Genomic DNA, 27,758 nt, shown 5'->3' on the forward strand with positions numbered 1-27,758 from the left:
CTTGTAAACTTTTGTTCACTGTTCTTTTTTTATTAATATAGTATTTGTATTAAATGTATATTCATTGAGTTGAATCGAGAATCGAGTATAAAACCGACCCGAGAACCGGAATCGAAAATTGAACAGGGAATTGAAATCGAATCGATCTGGAACATCCGAATCGATACCCAGCCCTACTGCTTAGTTAATGTTAATTTCAGCATTTACAAATGCATTTTTTTAAATCAAAAGTTACTGTAAACATTAGTTTATGTACAATGAACAACTGTATTAGCAACTAACATAACCATTCCTAGCAACTGTATTTTTTAAAGTGTAAAAGTCTGAAACTCAAATGAATAGAATTGAGTAACTGTACAGTATAAATATTTATTCAATGTAGAATTTGTTCATCTACTGTACATCATATAATGATTAATGATGCAACTGTTCTGTGTGTCAGCACCTCTCCAAAATTACTCATTGTCACAACCAATAAAACATTGAAAATACAGCAAACATCAGAATCAGAGGTGATGCATTATGCACCTGCCACAGAGACCCATTTATCCGACTTTCCATCCTCTCCCTCTTGATTTTCTTTCTTTCTGTTGATTTTCCCCTGCATTGCTCAAATGTATGAGGATCACCTGCTCTGTTCCTAATCTCATGTAGCACAGCTGAGGTGCGGGGCCAGTGTAAATGTACTGCTGGGCTGCCAGGGGTCCTGTATTTTTTCTACCTTTATAGGGAATTTGTTATGGAAATATATGGTGCATTAGTGGCAGCAGCAGGGAGCCAGGGTGCAAAATAATGAATCGTGCTGGGAAGCCACAGCTCTGGCCCATTTTATATATGAATTTGTAATTGCATATCCAGCAACGTTCTACAGGACTAGACATGGCACACATGGCATTATTGCTGTAGTTTTGGATGCTAAAGTGGCACTTTTATGGATCTTTTATCATAACTTTTCTTTGTGTGACAGTTCACCTTTACATAAACTGAAAATGATTCTGACTCTAATTAAATTTAAAGAACATCTATTTCATTGCTAAAAAATATTTTGTGTATTTGGTATAATACAATGTGTTTGCGTGGTTTATTGTTCAAAAATCAAACACATTATTTTCCACATACTGTACATTTTTGTAGCTTCATACATCCTGTCTTCTTAAAACGCACTGATTTTGTACAAAACTCACTGAATTGAAAAGGTCTTTGTCCCTGATTGGCCAGCTAATCTATACGTTGTGATTGGCCTGAATACCTCTGACGTCACAAGAAATGTGAATCTCCTTACCATGTTTGAAAGATTCGCTCACAATGCAAGGCTAATGGGCGTTTCACACCGTACGTGGCAACCGCAAGTGTTTAGTTCTTTTACAATATGAGACTCTTGTCATCGTTTACTTTGGGGTTTGTACCTTTTGCATATCGTTAACATGTACTAATACACACTTACACACCAAAAGGAAATGTAAAATCGTGAATCATAGGTGCTCTTTAACATATTTAAAATTTGCTAATTTAAACCATTACAATATGGTTTTTAATTTTAATGAAAACATATTACGTGGTTTCCAAGCGTATCACGTGTTCTAAATCAACCTATTTGAACTTGACTAATTTAAGTTGGGACTACATGAATAATTTGTGTTAAAGCAATTTTGCTTAAACTGTGCGACGATTTCCAGTTGCCATCATGCTTTGCATGAGAATGAAAAATGGGAGTATATCAAAATAAAGGTCATTTATTTTATGCATTTTAATTCATATAAGAAAATAGGGGGACTTAATGTTTAGTATGTTGCTATATTAAGTTTATTTAAAAGAGTTTCTGTTTTGTTTCTCTTTTTTTAAATGGTTACAATTGTGCAGACGAGTAGACCATTTGCTTAGGACGACACTGTAAAGTGTCCATGTCTTGATTTAAAAGCATTGGAAATGTTAATGCCATAATTGGCTTCTGTTTCAACTAACTTTAGCTTGCTAATGTGTGCTGTTGCTTTAGCATAATATCTTTATAATTCTAAGTGTAGAACTAAAATGAATGGAAACTTTTTCAATGTATTTTGTTATCATTTACTCACCCATTTTGTTCCTTGTTATTTTATTCAATTTTTAAAAGAGATTTCAGATTGACTAAGAATGTCTAAATAGCTCTTTTTTCTAAAATGGAAGTTGATGCTGATTTATAACCCCAAGCTACACGCTATAAATTTGTGTTTTGCAGTAAAACACAATAGGGTTGAAAACATGTGGGTGAGTAAATAATAATATACATTACAAATGATCCGTGTATTTAAAGTCTGTTATGATGAGAGCTATGAATATTATAACTTTTAATGATCACACATGACTGAGCACCTTTTTTATTTTTTTAATATACAGCTCTTATAATTCCCTTCCTTATTTAAATTTTTTAAAAGATTAATGTAATAAAGTTTACCACTTGATCATGACTGATCATGTGATCTTCACATGTTGGCCCCAAGCATCATTTTATGTAAAATGATGCTTGTTTTTATTAGGCTGATTTTAAATACTGCCGGTTAAGAATCAGCTAAAAACCCATCTCTGCACCTCACTTACTAATACATACTGTAGCTTAATAGCTTTCTCTATTTTCTATCTTTATCTGTACATTTTTTTGAAAAAAAAAAAAAATATATACGGACTAACCCTTGGCTATGTGTATACCGTGTTAAGTGGACTTGATAATGTTGGAATGCATTACAAGCATCTGCATATTTGTGGTGGTAATAATTGACAAAATGAAAAGGAATTTATTCATAATGTTCTTACATTCTGAAATGAGATGCTGTGTAGGGTTTTATCATTAAACACAAAGACATCATGCCCAGGGAAACAACTTCATAACTTTATTCATAATAATTTTTTAGCAAAGCAAACATCAAAGAATGAAGGCAGGAGTTAATCTGATATACAAGTATGGCACCACTTAAAGGAGTAAATAAATCTTTTGAATACTTTTTTTTTTAATCAACCAAACTATCTGATGCAAGAAAAATTAAAACCAAATCAATAAACGATCAAAGACAGAAAAAACATTTTCTTTATGAACAAAATGTTATCACTCGTCACCTTAATAGGATTTAATTCATTCAAAGCCACACACTTAGTATTCGTAATTATTCCCATCACCAATTTATGATCATTTACTACTGTATGTGTCTCATAAAATAAGGCAGATTTTTTTGGAGATGCAAACACAATATGATAAAATTATGGAGAGCTTACATGTGAGATGGAAGATCTGTTTATGCAAGAGACAGGGAGGGAGAAAGAGATGAAACTGACTGCAAATAAAACATTTTAAACAATGCCGGCATGCATCTAGATACACCTTGAGTGAATTCATCTTGCACACTCGTCAAATACGGCCACATCAATCTGACACAACAGAGGTTTGCTTTTATAACAGGCATTCGCAGTAGTCAGAGCAGCTTTGGAGATGAAATATGACCAGTGCTCATTTGTGATATTAAAGGGGAAGATCTGCGAGCATGATGTTTCAAAAGAGGACGGCGTATCTGTTAAAGCGCCTCTGCTGAAGCTGAGGACTTGTTGATATGCGTGTAGTACATGTTAAATACCACCATACACTTGATTCTTAAGCTCACGCATTAAGTGAAAACCTCTTTAAAGTGACATCATTGGCTTTTGTATGCACACACACACAAACACTCATGCACAAATAGACATTTAGTGTTAATCACCTAAAAGAAACCTTACACAGGACTTTAAAAATCTGATCATATTTGGTCTGAATTTTGCATTAGGAGTTGGATGGAAAATTCAGCCGTGGCTCTTACAAATCACCGCGTAAAGAAAAGTGTCCGAATGAATCAAAACAATTGAATTTACACCAGTTCAGATCAGCACCAAGATGCCTCATCGAAAAAAATATTGATCAAGCAGCTTGTTAGTGAGGTATAGTAGCTCCGTCAACTCTATGACCCCTGTACCCGCTCTGATATGTTCATACTCTCGTCATTTTTTTTTTTCATTAAAGATACTTATATATTTGATTTATCATGTATATGAGACAGTGCTAAAGAAAGACAGGTTGAATAGAAGATATAGTGAATTAAAAGAGGCTATTCTCTTTTCCCAGTATTTGTGGGCGACTCCCTGGCGTGGGACAAAATTGGTGAGATGTTTGCCTTCACACAGTTTGCCGGCACTCGCTTTTATGAGGCTGATTGTCGTTTCATTCCTTTTTCTGTGCGCTCTTTTCGACTTCAATCTTGGAGACATCTTGAAGGAAGCAAACGTGATGTAAATGAGATAAACGGGAATGTGTACATCTTAACTGACAAACAGTTAATCGGTGACAAGGTTGACACAGAATTAAAGTCATTTTAAAAATTAAAATTCCCCCTATTGACAAGACCCTATTTTTGATTTGCATATAATTCTAAATAAAAAATGTTTTCCCATCTAAAATAAAAAATCCTTAAAAAACGATAAATTACTAATAAAACCCTGAATACATTTATTATAATACTCTGAAATGATGTTATCCTATGTCTGATACTCTTTTCATGTCCTCTCCAATCACCTGATGTACTCTAAAACAAACAAAAAAAAGGTCGAAGAAGCTACAAAAGTTGTCAATGGGGTGGTACTTTTATAAAAAAGTACACACTTTTTTACCTAAAAGGTGCATATTGGTACCTCAAAGGTACACATTTATTTATTTATTATTTAAAGGATTAGTCAATTTTCTAAAAAAAAAAAAAAAAAATCCAGATAATTTACTCACCACCATGTCATACAAAATGTTGATGTCTCTCTTTGTTCAGTCGAGAAGAAATTATGTTTTTTGAGGAAAATTACAGTATTTTTCTCATTTTAATGGACTTTAATGGAGCCAATACTTAACAGTTTAATGCAAAATTTAAACCACAACTTCTCATCTTCCTCCGGTCCTATGACGCGCCAGCGCAACCTCACGTAATTGCATAATGACGTCGAAAGGTCATGTGTTACATATATGAAACGTACATTTGCGGACGATTTTAAACAAAAACTGACACAAATACATTAATTAGTATCATTCCACATACAACAACGTCGGAACGGTCCTCTTTCTCCACACTTGTGAACACTGGGGCGTAGTTTCGCATACGTCATCTGTGACCTCTTGACGTGATGACGTATTACGTGACGTCATACTGGCGTGTCACAGGACCGGAGGAAGGCGAGAAGTTGTGGTTTAAGAGTGCATATGTTTAATTTTTCTTGCCCAAAATAAGACCCTTATGCCTAGTTTGCGATCATTTAGAGTCCTTTGAAACTGCAATTTTAAACTGCATTAAAACTGTTAAGTGTTGGGGTCCATTAAAGTCCGATAAAATGAGAAAAATCCTTGAAAAACATAATTTCTTCTCGACTGAACAAAGTAAGACATCAACATTTTGGATGACATGGTGGTGAGTAAATTATCTGGATTTAGTTTTTTTTTAGAAATGGACTAATCCTTTAAATATTACAAACTGGTTCCTGAAAGGTACATATCTTTACCAAAATAGTTCATATTAGGACCTTATAAAAGGTACCATCCCAGTGACAACTTTTGTTCCTTTTATCTGATTAATATTACGTAAAACTTGATCTTGACGCATGTCTGTCAAGGTAGGCATGTCTGTGTTTGTATAAATACACTCATGCTAAAACACCGCACTAAATATCTTCCTGTCAAATGCATGAGGGAATGAATATAAATGGCATGCTGGGAGTTTGTATGTGAGGCCCTAAGAGGAAAGCTGACCCCAGGGTTCCTGAAATGACAACACAGCAAAACTCTTATCACACATGATTTATCAGCTTTCTCGCACTGCGTCATCTCTGTGCTCCGATCACACGCGCTTTGTGTTTGATTTATTAATGTCCGTGAGGTGGGCATGTGGGTAATTCATCAAACTCAATTTAAGGAAGCATGCCAACACGTTTACTCTGAAAAATCAGGGTCACTCCACAGTTCCAGATCGGCAGAGGAAAAGTGAATGAGATAAAGAAATTGTGGGTAAAACAGTGGCGATTGCTGCATTGAAGACTGCATAGAAAACATGCCGCTGATGATGTGTTTTATTTAATTTGTATATGAAGAGTTTGGTTCCAAATGCAATAAATTCATTTTGACAAATTTTGGTAAAAATTTGTTTTCTATACCAAGAAAGTGACAAGATGAAAACCACTATTTTCTTTTACAAACTTTCACATAACATCTTTAAGTTATAATAATATTAAACATTTAAATCCATAATTTGATTTTCAAAGATTTATTATTAAAAAAAAATATATTATTATTATATTATTTTTCTCAAAATTGTATAAATCCATGACACATTTTTTTTTCAAAATGCTATAAATCTATTGAATAATATATAAATGTGCATTCATCTTTGCCCTTTTATATTCATTTAGTTGACTAGTGGTATACACGGATTAAGAAAATAAACATTATTGGCATTAACCAAAACACTTACTTTGTCATATTAAGAACACTGTCATTGCTGCTGTCATCCTTGGGACGTCGTCGCTGAACTTTTTTGACAGCGATCAGCTGTAAAATGTTTTGGTCCTGCTCGATTTTTGTTGACTTCGAGTAAAATAATAGAAAGTATTTCATAAAATCCCCTGGGGTCAATGTGTTAGCATGACAGAAGCTTGATGCTGTCCTGTGAGAACAAGCAACAGCCGGCATTTTTCCTTCGTCCGAGTGCCTCTCACATAATTTATTTGATTGTGATGGCTTATGTTTCTTCCCCGCCACAGAAAACCACCACAGGTTTATCAACGCAATCAAAATTACTATTTTGTTTTTGTTTGTTTGTTGATCACGAAGTACAAAGTAGATGAGGAAAATTAGGATTGAGTATGTATTCAATATGCGGCCATTGTTGTTTACAATGTGTGGAATGGTGCACTGTAATTGGTTAAGCGGATTTATTGCATTCTGTAAAGAAAGAAGAGTGACGTTTGTCGCGGTTTGGAAAAAAAGGAGAAAAGATGACATAATAACACGCTGAATATCGGATTTTGCGTAAAATTTAAAGATTTACTTTTTAATACTGACCAGATACAATACTGATTTTGGTGGTAACAACAAAAAAGGCATTTATCGCGTTTTGGAACCAAACTCTTCATATATTACATCACTCTTACTCAAACTTAAATCTGAATGTTGGTTGCAAATAATCATTGAGAGAGACAGGGACATTTAGTAAAGATGAGGACTATTTCGTATTAGGGTGTTTTCCAAATTGTCAATATCCTGCACTTATTAATTGTACTATACCTTTGGACTGACTGCTGCCTACTGGAGCTGATTCAGGCTCTTGTGAGTTGTCCTGGGCATTCATTTCAACTGAATACAGAGAGAGAGAGAGAGAGAGAGAGAGAGAGAGAGAGAGAGAGAGAGAGAGAGAGAGAGAGAGAGAGAGAAAAGAGAGTGAAAGTGTCAGGAAGAAAGAGAATGACAGACTGATCAGAGCCTAGCCAAGGAATTTAAAGTATAAAAATCCATTGGGTGACATCTTATTGGATGCCTTCCCATCTTAAATAAATCCAGTTGATGCTAAAGGCTACGCCTAAGGCAACAAAGACTTCAACAGAACACAGCACACATTACAAAGTTCAAAAACATCAGATATACCTGTGCATGTTTTTAAAAGCATCCACAAACTCTTTATTTTCTGCATAAACTATGAATTTGCTAGTGGTTTCGTGCATGTGCCCCAACAAAGTGCCTTTCTGTTCATACAGTCGATGTGTGTTTGAATTCAGCTGATGTCATTCCCTGATCTCATTTTCTGGCTTCTTGTTATTTTCTCTCCTCTCAATGGTTGTTAACATAAGTGGAAACAGGCCAAAATGAACCATGAATCATCAGTGGTTTTACCTTCAGTGCTGCTGGTGGTGTTGTCCTTGGCTGATTTGATATCGCTTTTATCAGCTCCTAAATAAACAGAAATAAAGGGTCACTTATGGATTCAGAAAAGGCCAGTATTGAAACTATTGTATGAGGTAATCAATCACAAAAGACATTTTTATTTATTCAAGTCACATGGGTAAAGAAATGTGTTTAACCTTTACACCACACTACATCAAATATACGCACAATTCAATAAGAGATTATTTTATTGCTACCTACAAGGCCTTTGCGTAATATATGAACATGAAAACTATAATCCCCTCAAAAAAGTCTCTCGCCTTTAAGAGGAACAAAACAAATGCGGGCGAAAGGAGAGAAGCGTAGAAAATTAATTACAAACTGCCTTGAGTCTCTAACAGTGGGACTCAATCTCAAAGCAATTCAAACTCACTTTAACTTTCTCCATCTCTCTCTCTCTCTCTCTCTGCCTAAATAGCAAAGCAAACCACAGCGTGCAATAATCTCCTTCCTGCGGCAAATCCGCGGATGATGCAAACAAACCCAACTGCTTTAACCCGCGCAGCAGAAAGTCTCCACATTCAATACAGTCTGTCTGCAGCAGAACAAAATTTACCTTCATCTCACAAACATAATTTTCGGTTGCTTTAACTGTGATGTTACACACTTTCGAGCTTTTCTCTTTAGAAGCTCTGAAGCTAGATAATTCTTCAAGTTACGGCGGCAATGTTTCAACAACTACAGACTTTAATGCAACCTTTCAGAATGACGGCTTACCAAACGCCTTGCTCTCTCTCGGACGGCAAGCCCTAAAATTCTACAGATTTAATGGCGCGAGTGATGGACTTGTGTTACAAACGTTAAAAAAAGACTTTTCATTAGGGAAATAGAGCACGGATGAGATCTTGGATGAGGAAAGGTGAAACAGAGCATGGGCGACCGCCAACACCATGATTTAATTTCATTCTTGTCTCGCGGCACTGTACATGAAGAAACTGAAACCGAGTGTGATACGATTCAACAGTGTCTTTCAGTCCATGCTTCATCTTTCATTCATATTCCCTTTCAAAAGGAAGAATTGGAGTAAACAATACACAGGTAGCGCGTGCACGTATATTCAGACTTTAACACGTCTAAAGCTCTTATTATGAGCTGAAGGCTGCATTTAAGATATACAGACAGGCACCAAAATGAGAAAGTTAAGAATGCCACTTGTGTGCCAATTGATAGCTTGTTTCCCTTCTGATGCGCTGTCTGGTTCTCTTTTGGTGTAATGATGTCAGAGCTGAGCGAGAGCCCTGCATACTAGACTCCTAATAAGAAGCGCTGATCAAAACACAACAAACCAGCCTTTGGAAAAAAGAGAGACTTGGAATTTCAATCAGTGCCTGTTGTTGCTTCCAAGCGTTGTCCTGTACATCAGTAGATGGAGTTGAAATGTGTTGGCTCTCTAATTTAGCTTTAGTACTGAACAGTAAGAGTTCTGTGACTATGGGGAAGGGAGTCTGACATCCCGTGAAACAAATAAAGTAGCAAGAGAGGTGCTGTCAAGCAGGGAAAAACTGGACTGTATCCAGGCACTTGTGTCTGGAAATGTGAGAGACAGCTACTGTAACTTTCTTTATTTAGCAGCCAACCGATTGATTTGGGACTTCTGATGTAGAGTGAAGTAATGATGGCACATCGATTTTGACATTGTTTACAATGTTGTCATGATCATCTCTTATTATGGTAGTAAAGCATTACACTTTATTTATTATGACTCAACTTGTATACTTAAATGTTCTGATTTCTTTGTATGAATTTAATATTTGGCTTGATGGCTACATCTGGTGGAAATTTTGTGTCAATAGCCCACTCAGAAATCCCCTTACTGATAAAATTGCTGATGTGTCAAATACTTATTTTCCATGCTGGATACATTTAATCAACATGTATATTGCCTGGGATTAAACCTTTGCGCTGCTAACGCTGCGCTCTACCAAGTGAGCTATATGGACACAGTTAGTTCTTCACACTAATTTGGCAAACCCAAGTAGTTGATGCATCATGCTTTTCTTAGCGTAACATGTTTTTTTTAATTAACTGTACTAAGTTTGAGTCTTATGATAGTCTCATTGTGTGGGTGATACTGTACAGTACGTCTCTACTCCTCTCCAGCCATCAGAAGATATCTGCAGCCAAACTAAAACAAGGGAGGGAGGGAAAGAGAAGGAAGTGTATTGTATGTGTGGGGTGGAGTTTGGGGGCAGATGTAAGTCATATTCATATTCAGACAAGCAGAAAATTAGATACTCCACCATCCATTCGCTCAAGTGATTGTGAGGAGCTTGTGGGTCTATTGTTAGTCAGCATAAATTGAATGTGCCAGAAAAATAATGGCTGCATGTGTCAGGGGGGCATCAGCGTCTTTCCTTAGCGTCTTTTCTTTTACCCTCCCTTGGGGCCAAATTCAACAATGACATTTGAGATAAAGACAAAAAAGCCAACAATCAAGACTCTGATCTGGTATGTTTGCTAACTGAAGACTTAAACTGTTGTGTTGAATGTACACTTTTTTTTTGAAAATAGGCTCATTTTCCAGCTCCCCTAGAGTTAAAACATGTGATTTTTACCATTTTGAAAACCATTCAGCTGAACTCCAGGTCTGGCGGTACCACTTTTAGCATAGCTTAGCATAATCCATTGAATCTGATTAGACCATTAGCATTGCACTAAAAAGTAACCAAATAGTTTTTTTAATCTTGACTCTTCCGTAGTTACATCGTGTACTAAGACCGACAGAAAATTAAAAGTTTGTTCTTCAAAGTTACCAAGGGGACTATTTTCGGGCGCTGTGTAATATCATTGCACCTGGTGCAGCCATGGTACGGCAGCAAAGTGCTTGAGTATTCCACCAGAATGAGAATATAGTTCATAGCCATATCTGCTTAGAAAATTGCAACTTTTAATTTTCAGTCCGTCTTAGTACACGATGTAACTACGGAAGAGTCAAGTTTTAAATAGGAAACATATCGAAACTCTTGGTCATTTTGAGCGTGATGCTAATGGTCTAATCAGATTCAATGGATTATGCTAAGCTATGCTAAAAGTGGTAGCGCCAGACCCGGAGACCAGCTGAATGGATTCCAAAAAGGTAAAAATCAAATGTTTATGTCTAGGGGAGCTATTCATAAACACGCCACTGGGTGGCCATGTTTGCAATGCCTCCAAACCATTATTTCAGTCATGCAAGACTAAAGTCCTACCTACTTGAATGGGCAAAGCTAAATTACATTCTAAAATCAACCAACAATTAAACCTGACATCAGCTGTACCATAATTTTTGTTTTTTAAGCTCAAATTGCACTAAAAAACTTTTCAAAGTTGTTTCAGCAACTGCACATGCACACACGTACAGAGTCCCTTCCACAGAGAATCATCAGTCTTTCTCGATTGATGATGATGATTGGTTCTTTTAACTGGAAGGCGGGACTTCCATCGATAGGAGTTCCATATTGAACACTGCACTGTTCCCTATTCATGGTAATAGGAGTGCTCAATCTTGTTATATTCAATATATTTGGTTTAGCCATAATAGCTGTACTTTTTAACTACTGTAAAACCATAATAAATACATGTGCAATACATGTATTAAGTTTCTACATAAGTTGAGAATTATGTGTGTACACTAATAGAAATCACACAGGAGGCAAATGATGAAAATAATTTTGATTCATTGCTAATGCAAAATAAGCTCTGGAACCCATGGTAATATAAGCTGACAACTAAAATTGTGCAACCCATTACAACCTTCAGGGTACAAATATTTATTGTCTTAACACAACATTAGTAAACCCACCCGCTCAAGAGAAATACTGTAGACGCAAATGCTTGAATCAGATTTGTCACATTCCTCTTTATATTATGTGTTTGGTGAATAATAGTTTTGGTTAACCGATACTTTTCTTCTCACAGTGATATTGAATCATTGCAATGTGACTAGCTCTAACAAGGACCATTAGCACAGCTACAAAAATGTCCAATAGCTCTTGAGACCATGATAGAAATGACAGTCTAATACTAATCTGCACTTGAAACGCACTACAGATTTGTGGCACTTTTACTCTCAGCATTTACAAACACACGAGTCTGACATTGCAGGAATTTCTGGTTAAACCTCACAGAATGCAACTATACTTGACTTTAATTCATTTATGAAGGCCACTCATCCAGGCAGCCTCAACAGAGTTCTCAGTCAAGGCCTCTGTAATGTTTATCATTACAGTGAATGTCATTTCATTTAAAAACCATTGCTCCTCATGAATTGTTTGGGTTCTCAAGGCCCTTTGCCTTTTACGGTGGACCAGCATCTTAAAGCCAACCACAAAGAACCGGACCAATAACCCTGGTCTAACTGGGCCGAGGGCCCAATGTAATCGAACCGCTGACTCACAAAAGCACCTTGCCAGACGGTTTTCACGTGTCACTCGGGAGGTTAATGGAAAAAACTGGATTGAATAGAGAATAAGAGAACAAGCTTACAGGCGTCACACACTCACAAGAGGCTGTGGGAGGATTGTTGAGTAAAACCACTCAATAGCTCACAAGTCAAAGGAATTATCTGCTCAGGGTCAATGCACGGTATGTTATGTATTACAGAGATAATAAAAATCAAACTATTCACATCTGGAAAAGTATCTACAAGCTGTTTATTCTTCACCTAACATGTAAAATAGGGTATTCTACCATTGAATGGCCGTATTTTACCAAGTAGGGCTTTTGTATGTGGTAACAGTAGAGTTCAGCTCATCATTAAAACATACATTAATGTAGTTCCAAGCCTATTCATGTGAAACAACAGTGGGCAACCTTTTCAAAGAGCCAGACCATGAGATCTAATGAAGTGCTAAATGTGAAGAGCAAACTTCATTTTCATATGTAAATATTCAAAGGTTGCAGACCGAGGGCAGACATATTTTCTCTGCGACAACACAGAGGAGAGGAAAAGAAAGGCATTCTGGGAGGCACTTGATTGTGTGCTTCAGACAATTAGAGCCAATTAAAAGGTATTGAGTCGAAACAAACCCGGCTGGGAGGGCTTCAGTGTAAATACCACAGATCTATCTCACACACGTTCCTCCGTGAAAAGCCAAGTGGTTCCTGTCATTTACATTCTAGCCCTCTCAATACACAAAAATAAAAAAAATAAAGGAGTGCGGGTACGAGGAAGGGTTTCTACAAAGCCAAGTGCCGTTGTATCGCATTTGCCTAATGTTACAAGATCTGCTTTGCAAAGCTGCCACTGTATGAGAAGGTCCAAAGAGCCCCTCTTCAGGGTCTGAAAGGCTTCCAGGTCTCTCAGGCCATGCCTGGAAAAACAAAAACGCTTAAAAAGATGTAAAAAGAGAACATGGGATCATCTGGTTTAAGGGTTATGCTGAAAGCGCTAAGAGGTGAATTGAGAAGGGAGCTTTGCTGCAGATGAGTAAAACATATTTAGCAGTAAAGAAAGTGAAGCTTGGTCACACGTGAAACAGTAGCTGATTTTACCACACAGCGTATCCGTATGGAAACCATATGGTGATTCTAAAACCCATCATGTAATGGGCATGTTAAAGTGAGTTTTTAGACGGTAATGACAGCATATGCTTAATTTAAGAACCCTCTGTGGACTGTGAAGCATGTGTTTATGGAATGCCAATGCAAGGAAAAAATCCTCTTCGCTTTGTTTCTCTCAACCTGAAATGATACAGGAATGATGACAACTATGGAAAGGAATAGCAATTATAAAAGCATAAAACAGAAAGAGAAAAGCAACAAAAAATTTGGAAAAGAGGGCATCCCCTTTGCCATGACCCCAAGAGCGGCTAAACGCAGCTGTCAGAGGAAGCAAACATTTAACCAGTGACTGCATAATGTGTGGTCTGAACCTGACCCACCACCAGTGTCTCAGCATGAGCTGTGGAAAATAGGATGCAAAATGTTGCTGTTTGGGAGCACCTTTAGACCTTCTGAATTCTAGGGAAAAAAAACTTTTTACCATTTTAACAATACACTGAAATACTCTGTGCTTTAAAAAGAAACCAATTCTTTCAATGATCAGCAACTTCTGGTAGCCACAAATACTGATGCAAAATAACTGTGTAATCTATTGTCATCTGTGGATACAAGGAAAATGACTATAGTTTAATGAAGGTTATATAGTGCACTGGATGATTTATACACCTGTTATGCATTTTGTTAGGAGGAATCACAAGTGGACTGAATACAGGTGTAAAAGAGATGTAAAACGCTTTGAGGTCATCCACTTTCGACCAAATCAGGGCTTTTTTATAACTGGTCACTTCATGTGTTTTCTCAGATGGTATAGCTATAGTCTTGTGAAAACGCATGCAAAATGCAAATACACTATTCATTACTTACCTTAAAAAAAATGTATAACTCCCTCCAGAAAAACTTGGTTATGAGATCGCAATATTCAAGGCAAAATCAGCCAAAGTCATATTTATATGCCACACTTTCGCAGCATAAATTGCAGATTTCTGTGCGCAAAATATGTGGGGCTTGCATGCAGAGCCGGCCCAGCCACTAAACGACACTTGCAATTGCAAAGGGCCTCGTGGCCAGCAGAGGGCCCCCTAAAGTCACTTAGCTAGTGACTTAGTTGAAAAAAATCATTCATCAAAAGTAACAAAATAAATATAAATATTCATTATTTATTATTATGGCAATGTTAAAAAGGCTGTTACTTGTTATTATAGTTATTATGAAAGTTCGCTAATAAGATCTCTTTGTTGCCGAGATTGATTGACACACAGCATCCAGCGCAGCAGCCAATCAGTGCCCGCGACTATGTGCAGGCGAGCATCCCGCCCACAGAACGCAAAGTTGAGTTGAGCCGGATCGCTGATACAGACGCGAACTTTTGCTGTTGCTTTAAGGGCAATTTCTTTAATGTTATGTGTGTTTGTGCGTAAATGCGAAGTAAGTGGATCTTATTTGACTTCGGTAATGACCAAACCTGTGTTCTGTTTGACTTCTCTTTCTTATATTTTCCATCATAACGTGAATTGGTTTATTAAGCTTAATAATTAATATTTAAACGGTTTAACGTGGTAAATTAATTCAGTTACGCTTATATTTTTTCGTATGCCATTGTAATTTCTACATATTTATGTCATTAGTGTAATTATATTGTTAAACGTCTGAATTTAAAGTGTTTTATGTGTAAGAGTAAACATATGTACATGTCCAGACAGCGCACCATTGTTAAACCACCTGCTAGCCTTTGCAAAAGTGTATAATGTCACTGTTCAGTGTTTAATATTTAAACTATAGCAATGCATATGACATACAGTAACCAGCTTTGTTAGATTAATGTTATGAATGCAATGTTAATTGTTAATCTTCAATTATTAATATTATTTGCAAGTGAATTGTTATTATCCACAAACCTATGTTTGTGTCAGATTTAGCTCATCCAAAGCCTATTAACTTTTGTTATGCTATTCACGTAAGGGATAATATATAGTGAGGCGAATGTTAGGTACTATTAATCTTGTTTGTTGGGTTTTAGATATTATTGTTAATTTTGTTTATTTGAAAAATTTAAACATTTAAGTGTTATATTTATTATTTTATATAATATTTTATTTAAATGTTATTCTATTTACTCTATTTCATTTGAATTATATATAGGCTGTTGTTTGTGTCTCTTAAACTCTGGTGTCAATTAAAAATGTTTCTTTGATGGTCAGTGAAAATCACTTTATCAGTCTTTTTATTCAGCAAGTTCATCAGTGTGTGTTTGTTGCACTGCACTGCCATTCAGTTCAGTCAGTGGTATCATATTTTTCTGTTAGACATCAAACATGGAACTCAAATCAAGAACTCAAGGGGGCAGTTTCCCTGAAAGGAATTAAACTAATCCTAGACTAAAATAAAAGTAGGCTAAGAGCTGTCCAAACTGAAAAAAGCTTGCACTGACATATCTTAAAATACACCAGTGCCCTTTGTTTTGCCTCAAAATCCACACAAATAATGTTTTTAGTAAGGCATTTTTGTTAAAATTTGTTATGTTTTCTAATTAAACTAAGGCCGAGTCCTGTCTTAAGATATTCCCTGTCCGGGACCACCCCAAGGTCTTTTATTATCATTCTGTAGGCTACATGTTGCCACATAAGAACGAAATACGTACTCAGGACCAAATGTAAAAAAGATCATTAACATACAGTATACATAGAATAATTAAAACATAATTTAATAGACACATTTAAAAAAATAACATATTAGATATAATATGTGCAGTATAGTCATAAGGTAGTCATTGCTTTTCTTTAGGCCTTACTTAAAACGGTCAAATGGGCCCCCGACCAAACTGTGCTTAGGGCCCCCGAAGGTCTAGGGCCGGCTCTGCTTGCATGATTTTATAATCCCCGCATTTTTATAGCAAAAATCACATACATCTTAGCACAAAGTTGAAAAATGTTGCATTTACTTCACACAAGCGCAGTCATGTCCCCTGTTGCCATGGGAACGTTATGAAGTGATTATGTGACGTGATTATGTGACATGAACATCATTGAAAAGCTGCAAACAGTTTTTGCACGTTTCTGCAGTTTTTGCAAGTTCCCGCAATTTTTGCAAGTTTCCCGCAATTTCATCACATAAATATTTCATAAATATCCCACATATTCCATCGCATTTTTGCCAGGATTTTTGCCCACAACAATCACAAAAAACTCCACGTTTTTCTGGAAAGACTGGTTTATGCAACAAAAAGCAGCACTTACTGTATGTTGTACTGTATGTTGTACAAAATTCTGTCTCAAAGTTTTATTTTTTTGTTTAATATCATTCGAGTTCATCATTAGACTTTTTTATGGGTTTTAGAAAGTTTTTTTTACCCGCTGTCGTTGCTCCATAAAGCAATGAGCATGTCGTCTTTGTTTGTTTGCCTCTTTCCCAGCTAACTTCCAGGTGACGTGCTTATGTTTGGGAGGAGTAGAGCGCTGACATATGTGGTTTCATCAACCCGATTTATTTAAACTTGTCCAGTTTCGTCTGAATTGCACCCAGACCACCTCCTGAAGAGATTTGAGCGATCAGATTTAAATCCATCTTGAAAACGTTTCGAGGGAATTCACACCTGATCTTTTTATGATCGGACAGCTATCCAATCAGAGAAAACGTATGAAGTGACCAGGTGTAAAGCCCCTCAGAGGTAGCTGAAAACGCATTTGACCGGATTGCTTATTTTGTGCACTGTAAAAAAAGATTTGTTGCTTAAAAAAAGTAAGTTACCTGGTTGCCTTAAAATTTTGAGTTCATGCAACTTGAAAATGTTAGTTGACTTACAAAATAAAGCTTTGTCAACAATTTTTAAAATTGAATTAACAAAATTTTTTAAGGCAACCAGTTAACTTACTTTTTTAAGTTGAACCAACAAAAGGCCCCCTACTCTCCGCCGATTGATCTAATGTGATGTACAGAGCACAATGTTTTTCTACAAGTCCTGACTTCTGACTATCAATCCTGACTTCCAACCCACAGTGTTTGGCGTGTTCTTTAGTTTTTAGATAACCTAAAGTGGCTGCTTTCCGCCCCTTTCATTTTTGTTTCATTTTGCGAGTGAAAGTTGCTCTGAAATATCTCAGAAAGCCCTTACACATACATGTATAAAACATTGTGCATCATGTTTACTAACAACACAAGCAGCTGTACACTGACTGTAGTGTGCATCAAATTCAACCCGTAATTTCTCCTGCTCGTGCTTTAGCGACTTGCACATAGACCATCCCCTCAAAGTAATCAGGACAGAAGCGGTCGAAAATGGACAAAATAGTCGTCTACTTGTAATCCGATCGACCAAAATGCTTAATACCAGGTGTAAACAGCCTCTTAGAAAATACCTTGAGCATCAATGGCAACTTCAGCTTGACCGGTGCCCTCCTTGGTGTCTGCAGTCTTTGTTGAGCCTATCAATACAAAGGAAAGTTTTGTTTTAAGTAAGTTTTTTTTTTTTAAAGCATCATTGTAGCTTAACAAGTGTACTGTAGTGCTTTCAGATCACTGATTGAATAGCAAATAAGGCTATGAAATGAATAAAAAGTGTAAGAAAACAAAATACAAAATTAAGCAAAGATAAAAGAGAATTACATGGCTTGAATTTTTCTCTTGTAAACACATGTGCCTAAAGCATGATTTTCCCCTCTTCGGACATGTTTTAAGAAAAAGTTGAATAAAAGAGGAAAGTATAGAGAGAGAATATTCTGAGCATAATGGCCATTAAATGCTATTCAAAATTGAAGAGATGTTAAAACAGCGAAACAATTTCCACAGAGCAGTTAATGTCAGCAACATTCAAAGCAAGTATATGCCACACATCTTCCTGTTACTGCCAAACTGTTTGTATCCTCTGATGATTTTCCAAACCGCTTAACTTTTCCCTGCATTTTCTTTTGTTTAATATGCATTAAACCGCCTAAATTCCGAGTGACTTTTTAATGGATTTTGTATGCCTTTGAAAAGTGTGAGAAAGAGAGAGCGAGATGGTAAGCGAGGGATAAAATGAATAAGCATGAGCAAAACAAAACTCCCATTATCACGCCTAAGCTCGGCAGCCTCCGTCTCAGCCCTCTTCACTTTCACTGCGATTTTCCGTGCCTCCATATTCCTCACACGCTCCTCTAAACCCCCCTTCTCCGTATGAAGGGTGGTGGGAGGGACAAGCTCTCTGATCAAAAGAAGATCTTCAAAGCCATGCTGTGAGTGCTGAGCTCCTTCCAGCTTATTTGAGCAGGGCTCCTATTCTGCTACATTCTCCCCCTTTGATGCTAACAGGGTTGCGGGCCATAGGTGACTTCATAATGGAAAGCAGCCACAATGCATTTTGGGTCCTCTGCTCGGGCACAAATGACAGTTGGATCAGGTGTGTTTGAAGTCCAGGGTCCATCAGCAGATGGTTGTGGTGGCTCTGCTAAAGAGGGTTTTGTGATGGTCGCATTTGTGAGAATTCATACAATGGCTAACGCTTTCAGCCCCCGCGAAGACGTCAGTCCGCCTCTGCCCAAAAGCTGTTGTGTGGCGCTGTTTCCATCAAACCAGCGCTCTGTTCATCCACACATTTATGGTCCCACTCTTTGACAAATACAGATTTTTCATTCTGTATTTCTGATGTCATATAAAGTCATTTGCCTACATTTACATTTATGCATTTGGCAGATTATTTATCCAGAAAGTGGTTTGCGGTGCATTGAATTAATACAGTTCAGAATACACAACTATGTGCATTCTCTGGGGATCGAACCTGCGACATTTATGTTGCTAATGCAATGCTCTATCAGTTGAGTTACAGAACAGCTTAGGAGAGAACATATTTTTGAAGCTTTTGTTGGTATCGCAACAATGCAGGCTGGAATTGAACCTGTATCTCTTGCATGTGCATCAGAACTCAATATGTACTACTAAGCCAAAGCTCTCATGGTTTCAGAAAGTCTAGAGCCCTCCCAAAGCCTTTGTGGTGTTTAATGAGTTCTGTACCAAAGCAAAATATGGGGACAGTATTGGGACATGACGGAGTCACGATGCAAGAGCGTTTGCATTTTTGCAAAAAATTTGGATAGCGTTTGGCTTTTCCAAGCACCACTGAGATATACAGGCTCAGGGCAATATAGTTCATTTTGCAGTGATAGGCCTAAGCCATAGCCTGATGGAAGCTCTCTGAGCTCGCGTCACATCCACAATCTCCCCCGACACACAAACAGGATGGGAAGCTGAATATAAACAGCCAATTAAAAGACTGTTGGATCAACCTGTTTCTCCTTTATGTAAAACCTACGGCTGGTGGATCAGAGGAGTCACCTAGCAGCGGTGCATAGAGAGGAAATGCTTGACCTTCCTGGGTATATTATTCTAGAAATAGATTCTTTGAGTGATTCATGTGTCCAGGTTGCCACAATTTGCAGGAGATGCTTTCTGTTAGTGACATATTCGTGTTTTAAAATAAGAAAACTTATAAGAACATTAAGGCCAAACTACAGTCCTAACATTAATGGTTTAGTTCCATAATAACCTTTTTGTTGCATATAAAAGGTTGTTTGTGGTAATAAAAGGTTCTGTTGACCAGTGGTTTTCAAACTTTTCTTGTGTAGGTTGCGTCCCTTTGTGCCCCCCCAAAAAAAATCTATAAAAAACAATCTCAGAATTTTAATCAAACTACACATATTAAATTATACAATGGATAAGTAACCTTGTTTTCTTGAGATTTAATTACACAGAATTTATTATATTTAAAAGACCAATAGTATGCCTATATTTATAAAATGTAATATAAGTCTCAGGTGTGCCTAGAACAGGTCTGTAAGGTTTTAGCTCAAAATACCACACATATCATTTGTTATAGCACCCCAAAATGCCCCTATTTGGACAGGAGCAAAAAAGTGCTCAATGTGCTATAACAAACACAGAAAAGCTTTTGGGTCAAATTAACCAGTAAGTCAATGGATGTGGGCGGGGCTTTATCACTGTAATGTCACATTAACAAGAGATTCAAAACAGAATGTCTAATGAGACTGCTTTGGTTTAATGGGGATTTAAAAAGGTGGATTGCCAATACATATTTATGTTCAAACACCTTCTTGCATAATAGGTGTCTTTTAATGTATTTTATAAAATATCACAAAACTGGGGCCCCAATTTGAGAACCACTGCTATAGACTATAAAATTTAAGAAAGAAATGGTTCTATAAAAAACTTTTAACTAAAATGTTCTTTGGGGAACGAATGGCTTGTCCCTGCATTAGTGCTGTGACGGATCGCAGTTGATCCGTGATCCGTATGGCTCGCGTCTGATTTACGGATTAATATGCACATTTAAATAGGGAAAGTTTATCATTTGCATGTGTTTCTAAGGCTTGCAAATGTTTACATTCAAGTGATTTTAAACAATTTAACCGCAAAAAGGTGCTAAAGTGAGCAGATTTCTGTACGCACATGCGGTTAAACGTCCAGCTCCAGTCAGGCGTAATCATCCCTTCAAAGATTAGAACTCCTCATGTGTAAACTATAGAGAAAGTTGCGCTCATACTGTAGTCCATTAATACATTTGCTAAATAGAGCAATGAAAAACAACGTAACGCTTTTATGTGAAGCGACTGTTTGTGCTGTACTTCTTTCTGAAGCACCGTTTGGAATTCACCCCCGCCTGTGTGTGTGTGCACGCATTTAAGTGCCCTCAGTAGTGTTTATACGGAGAGATGCGTTTCAAAAAGTAAGCCAACATAAAATCTTTCTGTTCTTGACAGGGCACGTACACACAAAATGATCTAACAGTATTCTTTTTCTAATAAAACATTTGTTTATGTCTTGAGGGAATTATAGAGTCAGAAACCAGTCTGTTCTTATTTGTTTTTAAAGAGACAGTAACCTTAATTAACCTCCTTAAGTCTGTGTCATTAATGTTAATCAAACAACCCAAGACAAAGAGAAATACACTTCTGTGGCTCTAAAAAAATAATAATAATATTTAATTTGTATAATAAAGACAGTGTTATTAGTCATTTAATTTGGTTACTGTACCTAATGCTAATTTTAGACCTTACTTAATATGTAACTTGTTTTTTTTTATAATTGTTTGTAATTTCTTTATTTGTTATTAGATTTTTCCAACCCTTTTTTTTTTGCTGATCCAAAAAATTATCTGATCTGTGCCTCAAAACCGTAATTTGATCCGAACCGTGAGTTTTGTGACCGGTCGCAGCCCTACCCTGCATGGTACAAAATTTAAAAACACTGACATGAAATTTGTCATTTTGACATAAAAAAGCCATCTGGTCCCTTGGCACAAACTTTCTGTAATAAAAGTGTTATAATATATTACTAACAGGTAAAAATAAAGCATGACACAAAATGACATCATGAAAACTTTGTCTGTTAAATGATAATGCTTATTTATATGCGCAACCTCTGACTAAAACAAAAAACAAACGTAAGAAAAAAAGACAAAATGTTTGATTAGAGTCAAAAAGCAAACGGCAGAAGTTATTTTTAACTGAACTGAGAATTGAGAACTATACACATGACTTCAGTAAACCAACAGATGGCCAAGGCGGATACTGTTGGGTCTCTGCCTCAGGGCCTCATTTGCCCGGAGACGAGGATGACGTCCCTATCGCACTTTTGAAACTTGGCTGCAATCAATAGTTAATATGTGAGAAATAAAGACCCAGGGGATTCGAACCCGGGCAACATTACATGAAAAATCCAGGGGGATGTAGCTTGAAGAAGTAAACAAATAAATAAGTAAGCACAGAACTTAAATAAACAATGTTTTCTTTTGATGATTTCTTTAGTGAATTTAGATCATTTTCCAGAGAGGAAGAAGAATAGCTCAGAGAATAGATGGTGTGTGATATAACAGCAGATGAACGCTGATGAACGCTGACTGCTATCCAAGAGTTAAAGAGAGAGAGAGAGAGAGACTTTCTCTTACACCCTAACATAGGAAACATGCGAGTATGAGAACATTCAAGATGACTCTTTTTGATACATTACATTTTAAAATTTGCAGAACACAATTCAAAACAAAAAACATCACTTCCAAACAAAAGCGATCAGATGTTCAACACTCCAGATATTTTATATACTAATATAAGATGCATTCGTTCTCTATCATCATATAACAACTAAGAGCTGCAGTCGGTTCACATCACCACTATAATATCAGATTTAATCAAGCACAAGAGACTTGCAATTTGCAATGTGTAATCAAAAGATGACATGTACAAACAGGCCGAACATTGGTTGCTGTGGAAGAGTGAAAAAATGATCATCAGGCGGTGGGATATGAGGCACCAAGGCTCAATAGCTGTTGCATTAAATCTCACCTGCACACAGGTGTACAGGCGACATTGACTTTATTAGCGACATTACATTTATTAGCGAAGCCAGACTTATTCATAGATAGCTTCAGGCTATGAAAACTTTGTTTAATATATGGATGTTTTACAAACTTATGGAGGCAATGGCACATGCCTGTCAGACATAACTTTACTTGGCACTAGTCCACATGTATTTGACATGATTTAGTTAAGATTTCTCTATCATAAATACTGTACAATTTCAGCAGCATGACAACATGTTCATGTCTTTAGGGGTAAAACTTTATTTAAACTTTTTTTGCCCTAATAACCATGTGCTGACAGCATGCAGCAACATAAATTAAAGGTGTTGTAGATAGAAATGAGTGTTGTTAAAAGCACCTTATGGTGAAGTGTTGAGCTTTGCTTTATCCTTAAAAAATGTATCGGTCTCACCTTCTCTGTGTTTAACATCTGGTATTGTGTATTTGGGAGTGTGTGTGTATTAGTCTGTTGCTTGTGTCTAAATGGTTATCCATTATGCGTGTACATAGCGATTTAATCAAGTTGTGTGTACACAAACAGTGTGCGTAATTGAATGAATGTGTGAACACATTACAAATATGTCTCTGTGTGGCTATACATCTGCTGTGAGTGTCTGGATGTTTCACTTTCACGGATTAAACGATCAAACAGGTCTTACCTTTACTTTCTTTGCCATCTGCATCAGTCTGGTCTTTCTGCATCTTGTCTGGGCTGTCATCGGTCTTGTCGCCTTCACAGAAAGAAACAGAGAACAATAATTAAATTTTACAGTTAATTTAACAAACAATAATAAGGTTCCTATCTTTCCAGGTTACTTCTCAAAAAGATTCATTCATAATTCATCCAGTTCAGAATTACAGTCCCTTTTACTTCCCTCATTCAGATCCGGAAGCCAGTGAGATTACAGTGATCATTTTCAATAATAGGTCTCCGAGACAAATTTGAAGCCCTGCCCCTGAGAGTGAGAGGTGAACAAGCTCATCTGAAGCTGAGTAATCGATCAAAGAAATGGCAGAGGGAAAGAAAGTGTGCTTTGATGATATCATTTGTTGCTTAAGGTTTCACACACATACATGCATATATCACACAGAGTTTAATGTTTAACCTTATGCAGGAGTAGTGCATAAGGATCTCCTGTAGGAAGCACACAGTTTCTGGCAGCTTATGTTAGTGAGTAAACCAGTGTTTCCTCTAGGATTTTTTTCAGCTGTGGCGGCAGGGGGCGCCCATGATGATTATACATGTAAAAAAAATGTTTAAAGAGCACCTATTATGGGATACACGTTTTTAAACATCCTTTTGTGTGTAAGTGTGCATTAGTACATGCTAACGATATTCAAAAAGTACATACCTCAAAGAAAACGATGACGCGAGTTATCGTCTCTAACGTTCGAGGACTACAAAAAACACTCGGATTGTAGGCAACAGTTTACTTCCTGGGATTAGTGACGTAGATAAGACCAACATTATCATAGTTCAGCCCTCTCTGCTTTGCTTGGGTACGCCCTCAAAGACGGGGGTGGGGAGCGCCGAGTCAGAAGAGAGCTAAAATGGCGGAGGTTGTGAGTCCCTGCTTTGACTCTGTTTGCAAACTCTTGTTTCATTGTTTAAGCGATTAAATCTCTCGAGTAGACGCTGTCTCTTTAGATGCGAGGGAAAAATAGCACTTTATGGACTTCCACAGAGGACATCATGTTTAATACGGTTCCGGAAAAATCCAGTCAGAAGTTGTTCACGGAGTTTTCACAATAACTGCTTCTCATGAACCGAAGCTGGATTTGCGCGACGTCTCCTCTTGAAAGTTGGATTACTGTGCACTTCTGGATCACAGGCTGTAAGTATTCACGTTTATTATTTGCCTTTTACTGTACGTTACGTAACCGGTAACCGGAGATTAACATAATGTGCTATGTAATACATTTACGTTTTAATGAATAGTCTAACGATTTATAGTCGTTGTACTCTATTGTTATAATATGTCTTTTTGACTGAATACATGTTTGTTTTATTTGTCTATATCTTAGATTCGCAGCTGGACACATCCTTCTAACTAACACTGTATGCAAACATGCAACATCATTACACACAGTACAAGGAGTCAGACTGGCATATGAGGAGCAAAGGTGTGTAACACATATTATGTATTTACCTAGTGAAACCACTACCAGTCTTAAATGTATAACTGATGATGACAAAGTTTTTTTTCTCTGCATAATAATAGGAACCCAGGCAGTAGCATCGTTTCACAATGTTTCCATCACCATCATCAGTGGATGCCTTTGCCGTCCGTAGCCTGAGATTTCAGATTTGCAGCAAAAAAAAAAATGATTTTCTCATTTATTGGAATGCTGTGCAGGTATTTAAGTAACTGTGTTAAATAAAGTAGTATTTACTTTTACAATAAATTAATTGCTTGTTTATATTTTACAGGTATTTGTACCTTGCAGCCATCCATTACAATGTCACCAAGCCGTAACAAAAGCAGGAGAGGGAAAGTACAAGGCTATGTTCCCAAAACACACAAGTGACATACCGTAAGCAGTAATGTTTTATTTCAAATACATTCATAATTAAAAACTTAATGTATGAAGCAGGGAAATAAATGATCAAAACAAAAGATTTATTGACTGCAATATTTCTACAGTTATGTGGATGATGTGATCGGGCTTGTGTTTGATGAGGTATTTGAAGATAAGCTGAAGGAAGCCCCGATTCCAATGGACCTGGCATCACAGTTTGAGAGACCTTCAAAGGAGGACGTGATTGCATGCCATCTTCAGTGCAGGGGTCGTCGAAAGCCAAAATTGTGACCGATCTGATCAGGAAGCTCCAAGCGTATCTGGAGAACAACACACGACAGGATGATAACCTTATAGTGTCGTCTTAAATAGCACCAGCTGACAAAGCTTTGATATGCCATTTATCTGAATAGATAGCTGTAAGAAATGAATTGAACAATTTTTGAAACAAGAGCACAATATGGTTACTAAAGTATGTTTATTTGTATATTGTTTAACATTTAAATATATATTTGTAATAAATAAATAAAACTTTTGACTGACTATTATATTTTCTTTAAAGTTACATCTTTTGTTCTTTTGGGTACTTTGTTACTATAATGATACTTTAGTGTTATTGGTTTAAAAATGTAATAAAACTTACTCTAGTCCTGCACCTCAAAGGCTTATAGTCGGTACAATAAATGTTCTGTGTGTAGGGATTTAGACAATTTGTGCAAAACCTGGATGATGAATCACGCAGGTAAGAGGCCCTGGAACATGTTGCATTCTCCTTAAAACCTAATAAGTAAAAACATAGCACTTATAAGTAAGCAGTCTTTCATAAAAAAGTTTACCATAGTAAAATAATGTAGAACATTCATTTCAATTAATACTTTCTTTGTGCTACATTTGGTGTTTCCATATAGTTTGCACAGTGATATAGTATGTAACAGTCTTTTTTAATAAAGTTTACTATAGTAAAATAATGTTAACAAATGAAATAGTTTTATAATCATTTCAACAAATACTTTCTATGTGCTACATTTGGTGTTTCCATATAGTTTGCACAGTAATATAGTATGTAAGCAGGCTTTTATAATAAAGTTTACTATAGTAAAATAATGTTAATAAGTGAAATAGTTTTATAATCATTTCAAAAAATACTTTCTATGTGCTACATTTGGTGTTTCCATATAGTTTGCAAAGTAATGTAGTACGTTATAATTACCTTTTGGATGTCTTTGCAACACATTTTCGTCTTCGTTTAGCATTCTGGCAGAGCTAAGGACACCTAAAAAAGTTAAATCCAATCGCGTTCATTGACGGAGATCGTTTATATCGTAACGGCCGTCTGAACTCTCTGGATCGAGCTTGAAGTGGTAAGGCAGTACAGACACCATCGTTTATAGAGAAATATAGCGCTTGTTTACGTTGCCTCTGAGGCTGTGACTCTCAGTCAGAACCGGAAAACCCACGCGTAGTCAGGGGCGTAACCTTTCAAACACACGCCGAACCCAGTTGACCAATAACAGTTGAGTAGTCATCTGACCAATCCGAATACACTAGACATTTTGGGAGGCGGAGACAGGAACTAAATCCGAGCGTTTTCCAGACATGCAGAAATCGGTGAGGTATGTAAGCAATTTATAAGACTCACAGTGCATTAGTTCAAGTTTTAATTATATGTATGTACTATGGGATATTACAATAACGTGCTAACGTGCTAATTTATTAGCATAATTGGTGCTCTTTAATGTAGAATATAGGCTACAGCAAACTAACATGTATTTTTTTTATAATTTTCACGCTGTCATTTACTTTTCCTTATATTTATAGCATATTGCTTTTCTATGTTTGATCTAAACTGTATTTTCTTTAAAAAACGTTACACAGCTACGTACGTAGTTCGGATATTTCCTTGTAGTTTTAATGTAGTGTGCATTGCAAGTTCGTCCTCGTGTTTAGCGTACAGAACTGTTACAAAGTCATGCAGTCCTGTTTGATAATCCGCACCGCTGTGATTGACAGAACAACCGACCAGTTATCCGACATCAGCAGCAATTTTATTTCACACCCGTACCATTTGACATAAAGACTGTGACCCCGAGCCGGTCACACCGCAAATCGCGCAGTTAAATATAAACCTTTACCGGTCTTCAGACAGATCTTAAACACAAATAAGCACGGGACATTTAAAAACGAGTCGAATTTTGGTCTTGGATGTTAGACCTGCATTTTACTCTTGTCTATTGAGTCCCGACCTGCATCTACAACACAAATGACACGCAAATAGCCTATTACACCCGTTAGATCAAATATTATGCGGTTCACCCGCGGGTACCCCGACCCTGCTGTTTCGTCTGAAAACAGATAAAACAGTCTCACCGTCTGCCTCAAGTTTCTATTACCAACGTTCTTCTCTTCCACGGGAATAATGTAAGTTTCCTTACAAACAGATTCGACTATTAA

The 27,758-nt window shown here is 36.8% G+C and overlaps 1 protein-coding gene and 1 long non-coding RNA gene across 7 annotated transcripts in view; one reads left to right on the forward strand and one right to left on the reverse strand.

Annotated features, from left to right (window-relative positions):
• Positions 1–2,841: 2,841 nt before the first annotated feature.
• The window catches only part of macrod2 (mono-ADP ribosylhydrolase 2), a 690,444-nt gene continuing 665,527 nt past the window's right edge, over positions 2,842–27,758 (reverse strand). For all 6 annotated transcript variants that reach the window (XM_065296426.2, XM_065296424.2, XM_065296422.2 and 3 more), the window contains 5 exons: positions 23,447–23,518; positions 17,797–17,862; positions 7,913–7,969; positions 7,310–7,378; positions 2,842–4,263 (listed from right to left, as the gene is read on the reverse strand). In XM_065296426.2, coding sequence (XP_065152498.1) covers positions 4,217–4,263; positions 7,310–7,378; positions 7,913–7,969; positions 17,797–17,862; positions 23,447–23,518 — 311 coding nt within the window. In that variant the 3' untranslated portion in view covers positions 2,842–4,216. The remainder of the gene's footprint in view (positions 4,264–7,309; positions 7,379–7,912; positions 7,970–17,796; positions 17,863–23,446; positions 23,519–27,758) is intronic.
• Positions 24,041–25,855, forward strand: LOC135787555 (uncharacterized). The gene is made up of 5 exons (XR_010547100.2): positions 24,041–24,622; positions 24,813–24,911; positions 25,010–25,144; positions 25,219–25,322; positions 25,433–25,855. It is a non-coding gene; the product is annotated as an uncharacterized lncRNA (long non-coding RNA).

This window comes from Paramisgurnus dabryanus, chromosome 20, assembly GCF_030506205.2.
Source record: "Paramisgurnus dabryanus chromosome 20, PD_genome_1.1, whole genome shotgun sequence".
Taxonomy (NCBI): Eukaryota; Metazoa; Chordata; class Actinopteri; order Cypriniformes; family Cobitidae; genus Paramisgurnus; species Paramisgurnus dabryanus.